Below are 21,369 nucleotides of genomic sequence, written 5' to 3'. Positions count from 1 at the left end.
ATACTGTTTTCCTCAAAAAAAGTTTATTTTAGAGTGAGAACATGTCACTACTATTTTTAAATCCTGGTGCATTCAGGTAAGTAGTCTTGGTACAGGATATAATCAAATCATGATACACTTCAGTGACTTTATACTGAGTCACATACTTAATATAAAGGCACATTAAATTGAATAAAAAAATAAGTGTTAAATTCTTGAGCTTTTAAATTAGAATTTCATAAAGTGCTTTTCATAAAGTCTCATATATTATAGTAATTAAGTGGATAGAATTTCCTTTACAAAGGCACCTTGAAAAGTATTGGCACATGGCATTTTGTCCTTTTTTTTTGGTAAGTTTGAAGTTTCTTCATGTCTTCTCTTCCACTTCATTTAAATTTCCTTTAATTCATCATCTGAATAGCCAGCCCTGTTACAGAATAAGGTGACTTTTAACTTGTCACTTTAAAGGTCAAGTTTTAGTCAGTTTTAGGAGTTTAGCAACTTCCCTAGTATATAAACAGATTCTTAGCGATTTAAAGAAAATTCTATTCAAGTGGCAAATTTAGAGCCAAAAGACTAATTCAGAGTCCATGATTTGCGATGGTGCTTTAAACACATGCTTTATCTTCAAGGTTTTCTGCTCTTTTATTCTCAGGATTATCTGGAAATACGTTGATAGCTGTGACAGGTATAACATTTGCTTTATCCAACTGAAGAATTCCTCTGAAATATAAAAACAGAAATTAAATATTTCCTGTCTACAGTTTCATAGTAAGACAAGGCTACCTCAAGGATCTTTACACAGTATTCTCCCTTTTGTTACTTAAGTATCTGTCCAAGGAGGAGGTCTCTGGATTGGATCCAAGACCTGTTTTGCAAGTTCAGTATCATCCCCATCAAGATGTCAACAGAAGGTAGTTGTTTATGGAACTGATCAAGCTGATTCTGAAAGTTCACAAGGGAGTACAGCAAGAATAGCTGTAACATTTTTGAAAAAGAACAATGGAGAGAAGAGACAGTTGCCTGGTTTTATGAAAGCAATACAGTAATTAAAACCGTGCTAGTGGCACAGCACGAGACAAAGCAGCGAAGAAGGGAGTCCAGAAATAAGATGAATGTATGTGGGAACTGCATTCATAATAAGGTAGCATTCTGATTCACTGGGCAAATTACAACTGGAACAATGGCCTCTGTTTTGAAAGCAAAAACAATCATAACTACTTTAACCTATACACAAGTGATGGTAAAAACCTAAGTTTTAAGAAAAGTAATTTTAAGATCTGAAAGGTATACTTAAGAAAAATTTAAAATCCTAAAAGACACAAAGGAAAGCCATGAATTGCTCTGAGCCTAAATTTAAAACTTTTGTATGATACCAGAAACAAGAGCAAAAGACAAATCGTAATCTGGGATTAAAAAAAAATTGTAATAAGACAAACCATAGGAGACTCTTAATCTCACAAAACAAACTGAGGGTTGCCGGAGGGAGAGGGTGGTTGGGTTATGGACATTGGGGAGGGTATGTGCTATGGTGAATGCTGTGAAGTGTAAATCTGGCAATTCACAGACCTGTACCCCTGGGGCGAATAATACATTATACGTTAATTAAAAATTTTTTTTAAATTGTAATAGATATTATGTGTGTATAACAGATAAAGGAGCTCCCACATACCAATGATGATAGAAAACAAAAGAAAAACAGGTAAAAGTTATAAACAGGCATGTCACAGGAGAAATACACAGCCAATTATCACAAAGATGCTAGACTCCACTAGACCTGGGCTAGTGAGGACACAAGGAAAAAGAAAAGGCAAGTTAAAATGAGACTATATTTTTGTCCACAGTAGCAAAAACAAAAAAGACTGCTGTCAGCTGTTGATAAGATACACATACTCTTTGACCCAGTAATTTCACTTTTAGGAATTTATCTCTGTAAATACACACGTGCCAAGAGATATGTGTACATTCAACAGGTACATGAAAGCATTATTGAAATGAACATGAAACTGGAAGATACTGAATGTCTAGTGGAGGAGTGGTTACATGATGGCTTAGCTATGCTGGAAAACAGTAGGCAGCCAGAAGGAGGATCAATAAGCAAATACACGTGCTGAGAGGAAAAGGTCTTAAGGCCGCAGTTCCCATATGCACCAAGACCCCTGGGGTGGCGCTGCAGACTCATGGGCCCTACAGACTGTTTTAGATTTTCAAGATTTCATTTGGAAGGTAGCTCACAGTTTCAACATCAGGTTGTACTACACATTCCTTTATTCCTTTCAATGAGGTCAGATCTTTGCAAAGCTGGACTTTGGCAGCTGTGATCAAAAGCAACACTGTATAAAAGCTAGTGATGGACAGGAAGTGAGGGTGGCAGTGTCCCATCTGATTCCAAGAGTTTTCTATAGGGCCCTAGAGGGCACACACAGCCCATTTGCAAATATACGTAAGAATGATATACATCTCTATGTAAATTAAGAAAGAAAGGGGCGCCTGGCTGGCTCAGTTGGTGGAGCATGTGACTCTCGATCCCAGGGTCATGAGTTCAAGCCCCACATTGAGTGTAGAGACTATTTAAAATAAAAATCAAGCATTAAAAAGAAATAAAACTTTTTCTTTTAATTTTCATCTGGCCTTGATAAGGGGACCAAGGAAAAAATTACTGGCACACTGAGATAGCTATGTACCTGTCGTTAAGTGAATAAAGCAATGTGAGGGACAGTTAAGAATCTAGCTGATAAACAACCTTATTATTATAAACATAATACTTTTGTTTTACCCAAATGGGATCATACTGTTTACATTTTTATCAATACACAGAATTTGGATAAAAGATGCACACCCTAAAAGTTAACCATGATCACCTCTAGTTACAACAATTAAAAAACAGGGAAATGAAGAGGTATTTTAATTTATGCTCTCTGTATTTCTACATTGATGAACGATTTTACTGCCAGAAAGTAACCTTAGTACAACTGCCATTGACGCAAGTATACTGCAAATCTGGTTTTTAATTTTATACTGTATCTCTTCCCACAGAAATGCCCATAACAAAACAGTTGGTAAAAGAACAATAAAAAAAAAAAAAGTGCAAAATGGTTTTCTAGGCAGGTTTGCCTAAAAAGTTCAAAAAAGGTCCCAAGGTTCCTGGCAGTCAAAGGAAAAAGGAAGAAACTATTAAGTTCCAGAATTTTCATTTTCAGAAAGAAATGGGAAATGTGAGTTCTTCAGGGGAAACCAAACTAAAAGGTGGGAGAGATACTATTTCTTTACTCCGCAGGCTCTTTGCTTGCATCATGGCCTTCTAACAAAGCCTCTAAGGTTTTAGTTCAATGTTACATATAAAGAAATGGGAGTTTCAAAGACCTTACGACAAGCAAGTAGAAAAGCAAATGTCTGAATTGAATCTTTTTTTCTTTCCTATAAATCCTAGGATTTTTCTAACATGGTACAATATAACTTAAGCCAAAAACTGTGGTCATTTCTATCTACTGAAAATTATTTCTATTAAGACAACTAAAATGACTATTTAACTTATTAAATTTCTTTTCTTTTTTTCCTAAGTAAACTCCACTTCCAACATGGTGCTCCAACTTGCGACCCCAGGGATCAAGAGTTGCATGTTCCCGCAACTGAGCCAGCCAGCTGCCCACTGCTTGTTCAACTTGTAAAAATGCTAACAAAAAATTCACTTTTACATGTATAAAATAATTTCTTATGGTTAAAAAAAAAGCCATACAGGGGCCCCTGGGTGGTTCAGTTGTTAAACGTCTGCCTTTGGCACAGGTCATGATCCTGGGGATACTGGGATAGAGTCTGGTGTTGGGCTCCCTGCTCAGTGGGAAGCCTGCTTCTCCCTCTCCCACTCCCCCTGCTTGTGGTCCCTCTCTTGGTGTCTCTCTCTGTCAAATAAATAAATTAAAAACTTAAAAAAAAAAAAAAAGCCATCCAGAAAGGGAAACAAAGTATCTTTACCTCTACCTCCGTTCTCATTCCCACTCATTAGAAGTAACTTATTTTGTCATTTCAGAAGTTTCTTGTGCATTTATATACGCATATACATAATACTTTTGTTTTACCCAAATGGGATCATATGCTACGCAGTGTTTTCCCCCACCTAATAGATTTTGGATTCTTTGCATCTCAGCTGCACAGAATCCCACTGCACATGTGAATTGCTTGCTCGTCAGTTAAGCCACCACTGATAAACAGTTCAGAGGTTTCCTCTTTTGCTTTTGCTTTGTTACAAGCAATGCTGCACTAGTCTTCTAAAATCTACTTCATTGAAAATTGATACTTCGAGGTAGAAGGGCGCCTGGGTGGCTCAGTGGGTTAAGCCTCTGCCTTCAGCTCAGGTCATGATCTCAGGGTCCTGGGATCGAGCCCCACATTGGGCTCTCTGCTCAGTAGGGAGCCTGCTTCCCACCCCCTCTCTCTGCCTGCCTCTCTGCCTACTTGTGATTTCTCTGTCAAATAAACAAATAAAATCTTTGAAAAAACAAACAGATAGATGGAGGTAGAAAATTATACATGGTGAAGCCCTTGTTTCACTTGTTAGTCTAACATTGCATTTTTCACTAAAATGCAATGTTTCCTTTCTCTCTCTCTAATAGGCTAAGATCTTAAAGGGTAGAGTTTGTCTTATTCACATATGAATCCCCAAGACAACTGTCTTGTTCATGACAGATATCCAATAAATGTTTTAGTTTTGTTAAAGTTGGAAGACAAGCTAGGAAAAAAGCAGACATCATTTTCCCTCCATCTCGTCTTATAGCCTTCCTAATATTTATATTTTGTACTCTAAAATACAGTAAATACAACTCGCTTTTTAATCATTAAAAACACCAATGCTGTTTAAAAATAATAACTACTGGGGTACCTGGGTGGCTCAGTCAGCTAAGCAGCTGCTTTCCACTCAGGTCATGATCCCCAGGCTCTGGGATCGAGCCCCATGTCAGGCTCTCTGCTCAGTGGGAGCCTGCTTCTCCTTCTCCCTCTGCCTGCTATTCTGCCTGCTTGTGCTCTTTCTCTCTCTCAAAAAAATAAGTAAATAAATAAAATCTTTAAAAAAAAAATACTTACTTGTATTCACAAACTGGGAAGAACACCTTTAAGATGGTTATTACCACAACTGCTCCTATAATTCCAACCACCATGACGTTCAGAAACATAAAGAATACTGGAAAAACACTGCTCCAGAACCTACATAGATCTTTTCTGAATTTTTCCATCCATTGACACATCACCTAAAAGAGGAGTTTTGATTAGACAAGCCAAGTACCATCTGACTCTAAGAGACTTTAAAAATTATGTTCTAGGTTTAAGCGATGATAAAATTCTGCATCTTGACTGTGATGCTGGTTACATGGGTGCCTACATTTATCAAAACTTACCTAACTGTACATTTTAAATGGGCGCTATTTTAAAATATACCTTGATAAAATTATTTACAATTTAAAAAATTATGTTCTAGTAATACAGGCATAGGAATGTTACTTTGTTATCCTTTACAATTATTTATACTATCGTGTATAAATTAAGTGAAAGTTATTGCTAAATGGTAAGAGGTTCAGCTAGTCTACGCCAAACAGACCAAAGGCAACCATGGGTTTCTAATAGTTGGACGACAACAGCAGGAGAGAAAGACAAACATGTTAGTGGCTCTTGGCCCAGATGGGAGGTTCACTGGGCACAGAACACGTCAGAACAGACACTAAGATGCATGGACAGGGAGGGAGGCATGTAGGCATAGTGAGGGTGCTGGCGTTCAGGCAGCAAAAAGTGACCAGAGTTTCTATAACAACCCAAAGTAGGCAATCCCAACTGTCAGTGGGAACCTAAAACAAAAGTCTTTGGAATCCTTTGGACCACAGATCTTGCTCACTTAAACAGAAATTATTTCAAGTAAGAGGCTGAGCTAATACATATGGAGGTATCAAGATACTCAGTGTGAACCCCGTATATATATCCTGGCAGCCGTATCACGCCCTTAGTAATATAGGAGTACTTACTAGGTGGAAATACATCCTTACATTTGTACCCGGTGTATTTAATCCTGGTAACAACTGCATGATTTTACAGATTAAAGTGGATGCCCCATTGCACAGATAAAGAAACTGAGGTTAGAGAGCCTAAGAACTTGTTCAAGATCACACAACTAGTACGTGGCAGGACCAGGATTCAAACCCATGCGGTCTGACTCCGGAAAGTACACCCTTCACCACGTGTGCTCGGTCACTGTGAAGATCCTGAGGGCCCTGGGCCTCTGTGTCTCTGTGTGTGTGTCTGTGTGTGCGTGTGAGCACACGCACGTGTGCTCGAGATGGCAGTCGCAGAATCAATAAACAGGAATATGGGAATGACTCTGGAGCTGAAAATCCCCCCAGAATGATATCCAGGAACTTGATAATCATTATCTAACTGTACTATTAAATAGAACTTGAAAAGAAAATGGGAAAACCTGAAAGCCTCCCACTGCAACAGTGAGGAGCCCACTATTAACATTTCACACTCCCAGTCCTCGTGGTTTCCACCTCATCTGAAATGCTGTTTTCTTCTACAGATGTCTGTAATAGAAAGATAATCCCGAATACCGGATGTACCTTGTAAGAAGACGGAGGCTCTGCTCTGAGAGGAGTCTCAGGTAGTTTGCCAGGGAAAGCGTCTTCATCTACGGTGGTTTCCACATTCCTGAGGAGATACTGGCTGGTGGTCTGCAGTGAGCTGACACCTTCTACTGAGAAGGAAGAGCCACGTCACCAAAACGCTAGATACACGCTAGTGTCTCTCTTCCTAGTTCCACTGTTACTATGCCAAACACATGTAGGATACTAAGAATATACTTTCCCATCCATAGGAGAAAAAAAATAACATTTCACTGTTCATGTTTAAATGCCAGAAAGGAGCCATAAACTCAGACAGTAAGAGGGAGCTACACCAGTTATGATTCTACCACACAGAACGCAGAAGTCCAATTTTCAGAAAGTTGCGTGTTTCAGTGGAAAAAAATGAATTCTTCTTTCTCTAAATGTAGCTAAACGATATTCTGATTGTGTATTTTGTGATGACTGCCCAGAGTAAGGGTAGCTATTTACCACAAAATGTCACCAAGCAGCCACCACTGATCACTTTTTGTTTTTATCACTTTCTATTAAGACTCAAGATAGGTTCCTGGAAGTTCTTAAATGTTATAAAGCATTTCTGAAAGAAGCTACTTCCAAACATATTAACTATGATTAGAAAGCTATCCACTAAAGAAGTAATTTCCTTAATAGTTTAAGTAACAGCCTCTCAAAGTACCTTTTTTGGAGAGGTTGGGAAGGGTAAATAAAATGTCGCTGTCTCGGGAAATAGAATACAGCATGCTTTCCTCCAAAGGTAGGGTGTAGTTTGAATGTCTGAGTATCGCCTGGTTCTTAACTAAAATATCAATTTCGGTAACATCCTTTTGTTGAGCCTAAGAAAGAAAAAAGAAACAATTACTCTTTATTTTAAATAATGGCACAACGCCGTAAGAATCTAAAACTAACTTTTCCTCCTTTGTTTTATTTAACTAAAAAACTTATCCAGTTCACAATTACTCTGCATTCCCTGCACTTTGAGGCATTTAATTAGCAACTTTAATCTGAGTGTTTTAGCGTTCAGTATTAGAAGCTTGCTCTCTGTCCCATTTCATCTACTTAGCCAGGGGGAAATGTGGCAGAGCTATAAACCAAATTCAATCCCTTCAATCGCTCTATTTACTAATGTTTATAATATTTTAAAGTGATATAAACATGTATGAATATAGTCATTTTTTAAAAAAATTAAAGACTTCAAATGCTAAACAAATGTTAAAACAAGTAAAAAATTCTAAATGTTTGCAGACAGGCAACATCGGGGTAACATTCTTCCTTATCAAGTCAGAAATAAATAATACAATAATGTAACACATGCATAATACCCAGCATAAATCTTTTCGGTTTAATTCCCAATTAATAATCATATTATCGTACCTGTTTTCCATCGATCTCTACTACCTCTTCTTGAATGACAATTAGTTGCAAACTGGAACCAGATGTCATAGGCCACTCATGAACTAAAATCCTTACACTGACAATTCCAAAATATTCTTTTTCCTCCACATTTTCCAGATTTCCATTCTTCACTATAAGAAAAAAAGTAGTGACAGCTTTGAACAAAACAAATGCCACCAAATCTATTGCTGTGTTTGATTATTTTGATGACATTTACATGGAACAAGACAGTTGCAGATTTCTTTGGCTTTCTCAATCTCTGACTTCACTGATGTTACAGAATTTATGAAAATAAAGACAACTCAACAAATTCTCACCATGTCTACAGTTGTTGAAAAGGGAAAAATGCTTGATGGTCTTTAGACTACCACACTAGCAACATCATTCCTATTCCTTTACATAGTTTGTCAAGGAGGAACGAACAAGGCATACCTACTTACAAAGCAACCAGAAGACAGAGCTAATCCCATGTAATGGTAAAGTAAGTACATTCATCCATCCATTCACTCATCACAAACTCCAGGGATTTGGGGACCCCAAAGCAGTGAGGACACTAAGTTGTTTTCTCAATTCTTTCTCCAATAAGTGACCTGTTGCTGTTGGAGGGCAGGGATGAGGGAGAGGCTGGGACCGCCCTGTAATTCCTCCCCACTAAGGGACAGCGGGGCAGGATCAGCTGCCGGCCAGACTCCTCTCTGGCGGAGAGCCTCCGAAACCACAGCAGTGGAGAAGGGGCGTGACAGCTGCAGATGGTCTACAGAGCCAGCGGTGACCTTCCGAAGGCAGAAAACACTACAGAAAAAGATAAATCAACATACACCAGTGAAACCAGTGGAAAAGGAGCATTTAGCTTCTCAAACGTTAGTCTCGCGAATGTTACCGTATGAGGATGGTCAGCCAAAAACAAACCCAGGTGGACAGTCTGCATACAGATCCAGCTGCTTAAATTGATTCTATGCTCTTCCCTAAGATCCTTAGGGCTCTTCCCTTTATCTGGAATGTTCTCTACTAGTCCCTCGCTTCTCATCCATTTTTAATAAACTCCTACTTAAGAGTTCTAGCTATTGTATCCCTGTATCTCTGAGTTCGTGCCTTTTCTTAAGCACTAACTTTCTTGCGGTGTAGCTCTTGGTTTATAAGCCTGTCTCCTTACTAGGCGGCCTCCCCCTGACAGTATGCGTCGGGTTCGATGTTCTGTGGCTTTTATTCAGCAGTGATTCTATCCAGAATCAGACATACTTAATTTAAAATAAATATGCCATCATCAGTTACAAATACTATTCGAAACCAGTCTAGTGGTTCTAAATCCCAGTCTAGGGGTTCTAAATCCTCACTATGCATCAGAATCCACTGAGGAATAGTACAGACGCCCAAGCCTCATCCCAATCAATAAATCAAAATCTCTGGGGGGTACAGACTACCATTTCTAACTTTTGAACAGGTACAGACATTTCCATTAAGAACCAAGTGACCTAACCTTTTAGTTCAACCTGAATCTTCACAAAACTGTTCCTCCTTTATTTCCCTGTTTCTGTAAATAAATCCACCCTCCTCCAAACTCGCAAGGACAGAAGTTAGGAGGTTACATTTGACTTCTGCACCCTCATTCTCTGTGTCCAGTTAGTTGCTTCCTTCAGGCCACCCTAGGTCCAGTCTCTCTTATATTTCTCCCTTCCACCAGGGGTGGGGTTGGGGTGGGGGGGTGGAATATGTGGTTCAGTAACTACTCAACCAATATAATGGTTACCTAACTATTCCCTTCTTCAATCCCCCTCCCTTCAAAGCATTCACACAGAGGAGCCCGATTAATCTTCTGTAACGAGTTCTGACTACACAGCTGCCTTGCTCAGACACCTCCAGCGGCATCCCTCTGACTAGTTTGGTAGTTCTCTGAATGGTCCTTCTTCAGGCTCCTTCTGGGGGCACTTGCTGCTCTCTCATTCTGGTCTGCCTAACCTCCCTTCCTCCCCTCCTCTAAGGCTTCTAGCTATAAAACTTCCCCTCTCCTGTGGTCCATCTCTGCATTTTCCTTGGTTGCCCATTGGTCCTGCTCACAAAACAGCATGCTTCTTGTCATTGTATCTGTCTGCCCAAAGGCTGTGCACAAGGGCACAAGAGATTCAATAGAGGGGAAAATGCAGTCATATAAAGACACCAAGGTGGTGACTCTTCAGCCTCCAAATCTGGCACCCCTGCTGGAGAATAAAATAAAATTAAAAAGCACAAAAGCCCTTGATATTCTGACTTTCCTGACTATGGTAGGCAGCTTTAAAAAAATGGCTCTCTACTTCCCTTGAGTCTGGCAATTCATGTCCTTGCGTTATTCCCTTCCGCCAAGTATGGTCTGGACCCAGTCACTTGTTTCTAACAAATAGAATAAAGTAAATGTGATGGGAAGTCACTTCTGTGATTAGATTATAAAGGCTGCAGCTTCTGTCTTGTGAGGGTTCACTCTTGCTGGCGGCCTCCCTCGTCCTCCAGCCAATATAGCCAGCTGCCATCTCGTGAGATGCCCAACAGAGAGGTCCACGCAGCAAGGGAAGGAGGGAGGCCTCTGGCCAACCGCCTGCAAGGAAAGGAGGCCTCAGTCCCACAGTTCTAAATCCTGTCAACAGCCGTGAGTGAGCTAGGAAGCAGATCTTCCCCAGCAAAGCCTTGAGAGGACTACAACCTTACAGGACAGCCAGATGTCCCAGGTAGGCCAAGCTAAGATTCTTGACCTACAGGAACCAAGACTGTTGTCGCCTACTAAGTTTAGAACTAAACTGTTACAGAGCGCAGCTGGGTCACACCCAGTGGCCAATTCCTAATGCATATGCCATCAATGGAATTATTACTTAAACCACCAACAGCACTTCTTTTCCTAGCTATTAAGAATTAGCTTGTTGTATACTAACCTTCTCACTGAGAGCCACCAGAAAAGATGTAAAAAAAGAAACACTCATATACACTCAAAACCCACATCTGTCTAGAGGCAGCTGAGAGCTAAAAAGTCAGCCAGCGCCCCCACAAGGCATTTACTGTTTCTCAAGCTTGACAGCTAGAGAAGCTGCAAAGCTCATTAGGAAGTAATGACTCAGAGGCAGAGAAGCTGAACAGAGCTGAATGGGCAGATTTGGGCAGTCCCACGCAGAGGGGCACAAAATAAAGGTTATGGCTACAAGATCCTAGAGAGAAGGGAAGAACAGAAGTAAGCGAGCATTCTATGTAGTCTTCTCCTGCAGAAACATGTGCTGATTAGTAAGTCGGGTGGGCCGAGAAACCAAGCCTCTAAGACACTAAGAAGCTAAGCAGAACCCTGGCAGGCTTATGACAGTGGAGTGTGAGGCCCATACAACAGGGGCCCTCCTAATCACCTCCAGTTGTCACTCGGGACCTACGATGAGCTTCATCTGGGGAAAAACAGTTAATAAGAAATAGACTAAGACTCACAGAGATAAGAACCCAGCCTTCAGTCAGCCCAATCCTCGACTTAAAAATTATGGTATTTTGCCCCTTATTATCATGACTGCCAGGGGTTAAAGTCAATCCTCTCTGGAGTAAGATAATAATATCTGGAGACTTTATAACTTTATGTACACAATATCAAAAATAATACATATTTTGAAGGAGAAGGATCAAAAGAAAACACAGATCCAGAGGGGCTCAAAAAATTAGACTGGGCAGATTTTAATTTTAAAGTTAGGGATGGCTGGGTGGCTCAGTTGGTTAAGCGTCTGCCTTCAGCTCAGGTCGTGATGATCCCAGCGTCCCATGATCAAGTCCTGGATCAGGACTCAGCAGGGAGCCTGCCTCTCCCTCTGCCTGTGGCTCTCTCTCTCTGACAAATAAAAAAAATAAAATCTTTAAAAAAAGAAAGTAAATCTTACTTTAAAAAATAAAGTTACTGAAAGTAATAGGTTCAAGAAAATAGATGATAGTGGCGCCTGGGTGGCTGAGTCAGTGAAGCGTCTGCCTTAGGCTCAGGTCATGATCTCAGGGTCCTGAGATCAAGCCCCCGTGTCAGGCTCCCTGCTAGGTAGGGAGTCTGCTTCTCCTTCTGCCCCTCCCCCTACTTGTGCTCTCTCTCAAACAAATCAAATCTAAAAAAAAAAAAAGAAAGGAAGGAAGGAAAAGAAATAATGGGTGCCTGGGTGGTGCAGTCTGTTGGGCACCCAATTCTTGGTTTCAGCTCAGGTGGTGATCTCGTGGTCGTGGGATCCAGCCCCCAGCGTTGGGCTCCCACACAGAGCAGTCTGCTTGAGACTCTCTCCCTCAGGAACCACCCCCCCACCCCGCCTGCTGCCCCGCTGCTCATGCACACTCTAAAATAAAGAAATAATCTTTAAATAAAAGAAAATAGGTGATAAAATGAATAATTTCACCAGGTAAGTGCAAGCTACTAAAATCAAAATTAAAAATATAAAATTAGGGTGCCTGGGTGGTTCAGTGGGTTAAGCCTCTGCCTTCGGCTCAGGTCATGATCTCAGGGTTCTGGGATGAGCCCTGCATCAGGCTGTCTGCTCAGCGGGGAGCCTGCTTCCCCCCTCTCCCTCTGCCTGCCTCTCTGCCTACTTGTGATTTCTCTCTGTCAAGTGAATAAATTAAAAAATCTAGAAAAAAAAATATATAAAATTTTTTTAAAAATCGGGGTGGGGGGAGAGTTGGGCCAATATCTGGGGCCTGAGCAGGAGATGGAAAACAAAAGAAAAAAGAAAAAAAATTTTTAAAGAATAAAATGGACATCCTAGAAGTCCAGTAAATGAAAATAACTCAATTAGGCAGAGCTAATGAATTAGTGTGTGGGGAGAATGAAAAGAAAAAAAGGATAGAAAAAAACAGAAAACAGTATAAAATTTATATGGAACTTTATGAAAGAGTCAAACATACATGTAAGTGAAAAGCAAGAAGGGAATAAGAAAGAGGACTTTTGGTACTTTTTGAAAAGATAATGCTCAAAAATTTTCCCAAAAAGACAGGAAGTCACAGATTAAAGAACCCTACACTTGGGCACATCACAGTAAAACTACTGAAAACCAAAGACTAAGAAAAAAATATTAAAGGCAACCAGGAAAACAAAACAAAACCTTATTATCCATCCTAGAGCAATGAGCCTGACACTCTCAACAGAAACTCCAGAACTGAGAAGACCATGAAACTGGTCTTTAAAATGCTAACCTATGAAGTTCTATCCTTTGTTTCCCCATCCAGTAAAAAGATCCTCCCAAAATGCAGGCAAAGTAAAGATGTTTTCAAATAAAAGCTCACATAGTTCATGGCTAACAAATCTGCACTAAGGGGATTTCTTGATCCCCTACTAAGGGGAATTTTTTGGGCAGGGGAAAAATGAGCCCTGAGGGGAACATGAAACACATATACACTGAGTGAGTGTGGGGTTTTTTTTGTTGTTTTTTTTTTAAGAATTTTATTTATTTATTTGACAGACAGAAATCACAAGTAGGCAGAGAGGCTGGCTGGAGGCGGGGGGGAGAAGCAGGCTCCCCGCTGAGCAGAGAGCCCGATGTGGGACTCGATCCCAGGACCCCGGGATCATGACCCGAGCCGAAGGCAGCAGCCTAACCCAGAGCCACCCAGGCGCCCTGAGTGTGGGTTTTGAGTTTTGAGTGTATATGTGTGTGTTTCTTGTTCCCCGTCTTCATTTCTTCATTCAGGAAGGGATGGATGAAGAGCGATGGAAAGGGCAACCATTGAGGTAAACATAAGTGATTACTGGACTACACAAATAATAAGAACAATCACGTTGCATAATCAGGGGCATGATGCATAATATTAAGATTTAAGAACACAAAGAGTTAAAATGTATGACAGTAACAGCAAAAATGCAGAAAGGGAATAAATGGAGTTTCCATGTTCTGAGGTTCTTGCTTTGTTTGAGAAGTGATAAAAATACTAGTTTATTGATCTCAGAGGTAACCATTAAAAGAACAGGAAAATAATATAAAACCAACAAGACAGAGGGAAATGATTAAAGAAAAAATAAAAAACCCAGAAGAGGGCCAAAAGGAGAAGAAAAAGAGACATGGAATAGGTGGGACACAAACAGGAAACAAATGATTCAGATTAAAGATTTAAATTAAAAAAAAAAAGATTTAAATCCAAATATATTAGTTATAACATTAATATAAATAAATCAAAATCCCAAATAAAAGACAGATTGACAGACTGATTTAAAATAAGACCCATCAGTATATGCTGTTTATTAGAGATTCACTTGAATTGTAATGACCCAAGACTGAAAAAAAATGGAAAGATACCACACAACAATGCATCTTCCTCCCACCTGCCAGGCCAAAAAGCAATTGCTGTTAAAATAACATAGATAAAGTTGACTTAAAGGTAAAAGTATCACTAGAGATAAAGACATTTTACAATGATAAAAAAGTCAACCTACAAGGAAGACATACCACTTCAAATCTGTATGCATTTGGTAATATTGTGTCAAAAGATAGAAAGCAAAAATTGACACAGCTGGGAGAACAGACAAATCTACATAGTGGAGATTTAACATACATTCTCAGTAACTGACAGAGCAAACAAATGAACAAAAATCAGTACTTCCCTAACAGACTGAACAATACAATTAAGAAAAAATTTCACCCAACATATGTAGAACATCATATCCAAGTAATTATATGATGTACTTTCTTTTCAAGGACACCTGGACATCACAATTTCCTAAAACTGACTATCTTGCTAAGCAAGTCTCTGATTTCAGGGGTTAAAATTATACACCGTGCACCTCTGATGACAGAGGTAGAAACAGTAAAAAGTTCCAAAATGTTTAGGAATTAAGCACTGTAACTTCTAAATGACCCACAGGACAAGGGACTCTCACTACAAATAACTGGAAAACACTGTGAGCCGAATGACTATAAAAGTACGTAACAAATTAAGTACAAAATACAATTATTTAGAGAAAAATGTACTGCCTTAAATGCATATATTAAAACAGATAGTAAGACTACTGTACATATTTCTCATATTCCTTATTTCCTTCAAATACTGTGGTACAACATAACATATCTGCTTGTCTTTAAACAACCCAAGATTTTAAAAGATTAAAAAAATATTATCTGGACATAAGGGTAGAAGCAACCAGAGAATTAGAGCAACAATTCATTTTTCTCTTTATTTTCTCCCAACTGTGAAAAGCACTCCTTCAAGATTTTGCCTCTTACTTATATATCTCCACTTATTACCCCTCTTTATATTCTTACATTAGTATCAACCAACCAGAAATGCAGCTCCAGACAACGACAATCTCACGAGAAAAAAATGTGAATATGCCAGGAATAACCAAAATAAAGTAGGATTTGAATTTTAAACACATTAGTGTTATTATACACTCCAGTAATGACGTATATTATTAATTTAAAACGAAAATACGTCACAAAAAAAACGTGTTTCACAAATTTAGTATTACTAAAAACAGAACAATTATGGAAATAATTCAGTAGTACTCACCTATCAAAGTCTGACAGCTTATTCGGGTTACACCACTATTTACAGGGAAGTCATTTACATATACCTGTCCACTCTCATAGGTTATGTTAAGAACAACCTTAAAATAAAGCAGCATATACATTAATTCCAATGGTTTATAAATGATTACAAATTCTTCATGTCAAAAATACATTATCTAACTAAATTAGATGTGCAGGGAAAAGTAACAGAGGCTACCTAATACTTAGCTCAGTGATACTAAAACATAATCAAAAGGAGACAAACCTGTTCTTTGGATACCTCCCCATCATCTTTCACAGTAGTTACGTTAATTCTGATGCTGTCCTGCAAAACATACACGAAGTGGATAGGTATGCATTCCACCAAGTAAGAATAGCTCAATTCTTTTTCTTTTCCCCTCAACTATATTTAGTATCATCACTCAAAACATCAAAAGAACATTTTTTAAAACCCAGCATTTTTATTTTTACAGCCTTTATTATGCCCTTATTCACAATTCTGCCTTCTCCTAATCTGTATTTTTTCCACTTCATTATGAAATGTCACATTTATGAGCATATAATATGCAAACTTAACACTCATGTACCCACTACCTAGGTTAAAAACCAGAGTATCGTCTACACCTTTTAAGTCTCCTGTGTGACCTTCTCTGTCCTGTTCCCCTCCTTCCCCTCCATTTTCATCATTTCTTGCTTGTCTTTATGGTTTTATTGTGCTTGTCTCTCTCCAAACAATATGTTGTTTAGTTTTATCTGTTTCTAGGCTTTATGTAAATGGAACAATTTTGTACGGATTCTTCTGGAACTTCTTTTACTTAAAACTTTCGATGCATGCAGCTGAAGACATTTATTTACAGTGCTGTGTAAAAGCCCATCATATGATTACCAATTTACTTATTTGTTCCACTATCCATGGACATTTGAGTCGTTTCCAACATTCTCATTTTCATAAACAAAACTGCTCTAAACCTTCTTCTTCTTTTTAAGATTTCATTTTAATTTATTTATTCGACAGAGAGAGAGAGACAGCAAGAGAGGGAACACAAGCAGGGGGAGTGGGAGAGGGAGAAGCAGGCTTCCCGCTGAGCAGGGAGCCGGATATGATGTGGGGCTCAATCCCAGCACGTGGGATCAAGAGCTGAGCTGAAGACAGACACTTACCATCTAAGCCACTCAGGCACCCCCTTCTTTTTTTTTTCCCTAGTAATCTCTACACTCAACGTGAGGCTCAAACTTAAAGGCCACGTGTTCCTACGACAGACAGCCAGGCACCCCTGCTCTAACCTCTCTGAAATAGGACCCCCTGTGCCCGTGGTCAAGTATGTACTGTTCACAATCCTTGAGAGGCACTAAATGCTCAAAAGCAGTTACTCAAATATTTAAGTTTATTAATGACATGCTTTCTAAAGAGAAGAAAGCACTATTTTAATAAGTATTCACCAATACTCACAGGGTTCACAATTTGTCATTTGAAAAACAAATCCTTCCCTAAGTTGACTCACAGTTAGACACTGTTATCTAGAATAAAAAATATTTTTTTCCAGGGGGTATTCTTTGAAAATAGGAAAATTATTCATAATCAAAATGATATACAAGAGTATCTCTTGGCACCATGACTATCTCTAATACTTTATATACTTCCAACAAATGAGAGAATGAGACTGAAGCACCTGTATGAGGTTGACGTGATTCTACTCAAGGAACAGGACTCTAGCATGGAAAGTCCATACCATACATTTGGTACACTTGCCAACCTACATGGGAGCCTACGAAGCTTCAGAACCAGCCTGGCTTTCTCCGGGTCCATCCTAATCTAGAACTAAGCATGGGCCAGAACCAATTACACTCATCTCTAGAACAAACCAACACTCAGTAAGTCATCAAACTGATGGTTACAGTTTTTGTGTTCTAATTCCAGCCAAAAATTCCTCTTTTCAAACTAGAGGATCCATCAACTATACACTCTATTGTTCTTCTAACAGCCCAGGGAGAACCCTCCAATGATAGTATTCTAAGGAACCTTTTCATAGCTTCTGCCTTTCAATAGTGAACATACACTATATTGTTAGTAATTTACTGCACTTACATAGATCACTCGCCTAGTAAAATCTGGGGTTTGTAAAAGACAATTAACAGACACTATCCTGCTGTATTTTGCAAGAACCAAATTCAATTAAATTTTTTAGTCTTCTGAATGATTTCATTTCAGAGGTGACCCGGGTCCCTTACTGCCTTCTGAGCCCAAGTTCAGGATAGGTCCTATTTCTTGCTCTGAGAACCTCTGACTGAACTGGAAGTTCAAGCTTGTGAGCCAGGATGGCAGAGACTTAAAGAGTGGGTGACTTAAAGAGTGGGTGGCAGAACTGAAGTTTCTACCCACCCATTTTCAATTCTTCCTCTACCTTCCTTCACTCACAAGATGCCCAGCTGGTACACATAGCTTCCTAAGGACAAAGGTAATAGATACCTCATTTAAAATAAATGAATTAAGTCTCAGGGAAATATACGAAATAAATATTTACACATATAAGAAAGTATGTGTCCTCTGGATGCCTCTCCTTGGTGACAAAATTATTTTAATATTAGAAGCATGTACTACAAAAATTTGCATTATTTTACAATCTGTGTAACCTCAACTTCTAACAATTGCACATGTAAACAAAACAGAAAAATGCCTATAATCCAGTAGCTCTGCATACTGAGGGGATATGGAGAGAATTTTCCTAACTTTCAGTTTTCTTACATTCACATCACATTAGATACAAAAATGAACAGATGAGCAGATACATGATAAAGCATAAAGTATAATAAAATGTTAACGGTGGCCTAAGTTTGTGCTATTCAATATGGTACGTACCCAATAACCACATGTGGCTATTTACATTTAATTAAAATTAAAATTTAAAAACTCAGTTCCTCAGTCGCCCTGGTCAGCCACATTTCAAGCACTCACTAACCACAGTAGTCTAGTGGCGACTGTAATGGACAGAGCAAACACCATCATTATACCGAAGTCTACTGGACAGACCTCATCTAATCTGGTGACCACCACAACATTCTTTCAAATGTTCTGTATATTTGAAATAGGGTTGCTTGGGTGGCTCAGTCGGTTAAGGATCAAACTCCTGGTCTCAGCTAAGGTCTTGATCTCAGGGTCTTGAGTTCAAGTCCTCCTGCACTGAGGCTTAAACATTAAAAAAGGAAAACGAAAGGAAGGAAAATTAAAAAACTAAAACATTGAACAATTTAGATCAAGAGGCTTTAGTTTCCCATATAAACATTTCCAAGGAATGAGATTCTCCCTCTCCCTGCTCAGCATTCTTTTATCTATGAAATTCTGAGTTTAGATCTGGACTTTCCAAAAGTGGAAGGATGGCATAAAAAGGGAGAACTAAAATGATGAGCTCACTAAGCTCACAGTGCAATGTACTTTCAGCTTGCAGTCAAAATGCATTTTTCTCAGACTATATGGGGACAGACTTAAGTATCCTTGGATTCACAAGGGACTAGGACGAAGCTTTAAAATTTGGAAAACAGGGGCGCCTGGGTGGTTCAGTGGGTTAAAGCCTCTACCTTCCGCTCAGGTCATGGTCTCGGGGTCCTGGGATCGAGTCCGGAATCGGCTCTCCAGTCAGCGGAGAGCTTACTACCCCCTTACTCTCTGCCTACTTGTGATCTCTGTCAAATGAATAAATAAAATCTTTAAAAAAATGGGAAAAAATTTTGGAAAACAGTGGAATTCCAGAACCTTAAGAATCATTTCATTTTTACTTGGTGTCTTGGTGCTCAGCGATCACATTCATATTTTTGACCAGCTGCACTGTGATCCATATACAATTTCATATACAAATGGTTCTTAGGGCTTGCATTGTTGTGCCTTCCCGAAATGCCCCAGCAGAACTGAGAGATATGCTCGTTATTTTTCTTCTTAGAGAGAAAATAATGTCATTCAAAGTAAAAAAAAAAAATTTTTTTGAAGTGATATTTATGCTGTAAGTCACCCCTGAATTTAGAGTATTCAAGTCTTGAGCGGTAAGAAAAAGTATACCTATATTGTTTCTTCTCATTCTGGGAAAAATCCCATTTTAAAATCTTCAAACTTTTCCCAACCATACATTCAATCGATGAACGACAAATACTGGTTTATTTCAACATGACTGGCCCGCGAAAGCGAGAAAAACCAACCACCCTCCAGTACAAGGGCGCAGTGGTTATCCAATTTCAGCTGCTTCACGATCAACCTGGGGGGCTTACCGACACAGATTACTGGGCCCTACCCGCAAAGCATGGGATTAGTGAGTTTCCAGCCTGCTCCCAGTGGATGCTGGTGCGGCTGGGACCCGGAGTAGGCGCACCCCGGAGCCCTGCACGCCGCGGGGGAAGGCAGTGCTTCCCGCCGCCGCGGGAGCAGACAGGTGGCCTGGAATCGCCTTGTCCTCTCTCCCAACCACTTCGACGTTTCCCGAACACTCCGCAGCCCCAGTGCCGGCTCTACCCCGGGAAGGCGCCATTACAAAAGGCTGGGAGCCCTTGTGATCGCGTACTTTCGACGGCAAAATCCCCTCCGGTTGGCAACGGTTGGGACTGCCCTGAGAATCCCCAAGTTTCGCCGCACTGGGCTTAACCACACATTAAGTAACCCTTTTCGCTCTCTCGCTGCCGTTTCCCAGGCTGCCCCCATTTCCTTGGATGCTTCTCCCCACTCCTCTCTTGGACGCCCGGACCCCTTCCCCTGGCCCGCCGGCGGGTGGCAAGAAGCGTCGATGCTGACACCGACGTCCTACGGCTCCGGCCCGGGCCTCCCCGGAGGATCCGTGCGAACGAGCGGCCGAGCCGCGCCCGCCCTGCCCTACCTGCGGGGCTTGGGGCCGCAGTGGCAGCTCCTGGGTAGCTGTCCTCAGCCACCCGGCGGCCGGCAGCGCCGCGAGCAGGAGTAGCCGGAGGGCAAACGACGCCGGCGGGGAGCCTTCCATTTTGGACAGGCCGGCTGCGCCGGACTGCCGGGAGCTCAGGGCCGTGCCAGCCCGAAGGGCGGGGCGGGGCTACCGGGGGGGCGGGACCCTGGGAGGCGGGACGGAGCGGGGGGGTGGGGCGAGAGGAGCCCGCGAACTTGCGGGTGGCCACGGACCGCCCGGGCCCCGGGAAAAGCGGACTGCGCATGCGCGCCTCCGCGAAACATCGGGAGGGTGGGTGGAGTCAACCGGGGGAAGGTCCTAGTTGGTCTTCAGACCGGCGGGCCGAATTGGAAGGAACTACTGATCCGAAGGAGTGAAAATGTTTTCACTTACATGATTTTAAAATTAGTATATACTAACGAGACTAATATATATACGTATGGAAATAGCTATAGCTCTGCGTGTGCATATTTTACATATGTATAAACTGAAATAATGATAATATCGCAGAATTGTCACGAGGGGGAATATGTCGCGAATATGTCACGAGGGGGAATTTTATTAAATCGGTAGTTCTCACCCATGACTGCACATGGGAATTGCCTGGGCAGTTTTTAAAAATTACTGACTGTGGGGTCTTACGGGGCACCCGAGTTTCTGATTTAGTTAGTCTGGGCTGCTGTTCCGGCATCCGTAGTCCCCCAAGTGATTTATTGTGTTAAGGTGGAGGATCAACCACGCATCAAAGGTTCAACATTCAGCGAATCCCTGCAGATCCAGCTGAGCTCTCGGGGCTTTTCTATTCAGTTCCTTAATCTACAAAATGAAGATGATAGACTTTTCCCCCCTCTTTCATATTGTTAAAAAATATTTTATGAAACAATATTTCATATTGTTAAAAAATATTTTTTGTTAAAGAGAATGCCAAGGAAGATATTTCAGATTAATAGGATTGAAAATTGATTGAGAACTTGGAGACATTGCCATTCAAGGCAGAATAAGAAACATTCAGCCTTTAAC

At 40.5% G+C, this 21,369-nt stretch overlaps 1 protein-coding gene across 2 annotated transcripts; it reads right to left on the bottom strand.

Moving 5' to 3' along the window:
* Positions 1-4: 4 nt before the first annotated feature.
* GINM1 (glycoprotein integral membrane 1) lies at positions 5-20,440 on the bottom strand. 2 transcript variants are annotated; one of them, XM_032873155.1, is made up of 8 exons: positions 20,308-20,440; positions 15,720-15,779; positions 15,456-15,552; positions 7,971-8,122; positions 7,276-7,432; positions 6,579-6,712; positions 5,059-5,222; positions 5-702 (listed from the first exon to the last, which is right to left on the bottom strand). In XM_032873155.1, the coding sequence occupies exons 1-8, from the start codon at positions 20,425-20,427 to the stop codon at positions 588-590; spliced, it is 999 nt and encodes a 332-aa protein (XP_032729046.1). In that variant the 5' UTR covers positions 20,428-20,440; the 3' UTR covers positions 5-587. The 2 variants fall into 2 exon arrangements, with proteins under 2 accessions (XP_032729046.1, XP_032729047.1); XM_032873156.1 differs by having other exon boundaries at positions 6,579-6,709.
* Between the last annotated feature and the right edge of the window lie 929 nt (positions 20,441-21,369).

Source organism: Lontra canadensis, unplaced genomic scaffold (assembly GCF_010015895.1).
Source record: "Lontra canadensis isolate GAN:19392208 unplaced genomic scaffold, GSC_riverotter_1.0 scaffold47, whole genome shotgun sequence".
Taxonomy (NCBI): Eukaryota; Metazoa; Chordata; class Mammalia; order Carnivora; family Mustelidae; genus Lontra; species Lontra canadensis.
This window is presented reverse-complemented; position numbering and strand designations above follow the sequence as displayed.

What these genes read in the sequence shown, in the direction of transcription:
- GINM1 (XM_032873155.1), bottom strand. Translation starts at nt 20,427, where the DNA reads ATGGAAGGCTCCCCGCCGGCGTCGTTTGCCCTCCGGCTACTCCTGCTC. An exon ending in TCCCAACCTCTCCAAAAAAG is followed by an intron (nt 6,713 to 7,275) that starts GTACTTTGAGAG and finishes CTTCCTTCTCAG; the next exon opens with TAGAAGGTGTCAGCTCACTG. An exon ending in AGCCTCCGTCTTCTTACAAG is followed by an intron (nt 5,223 to 6,578) that starts GTACATCCGGTA and finishes CTCCTCTTTTAG; the next exon opens with GTGATGTGTCAATGGATGGA.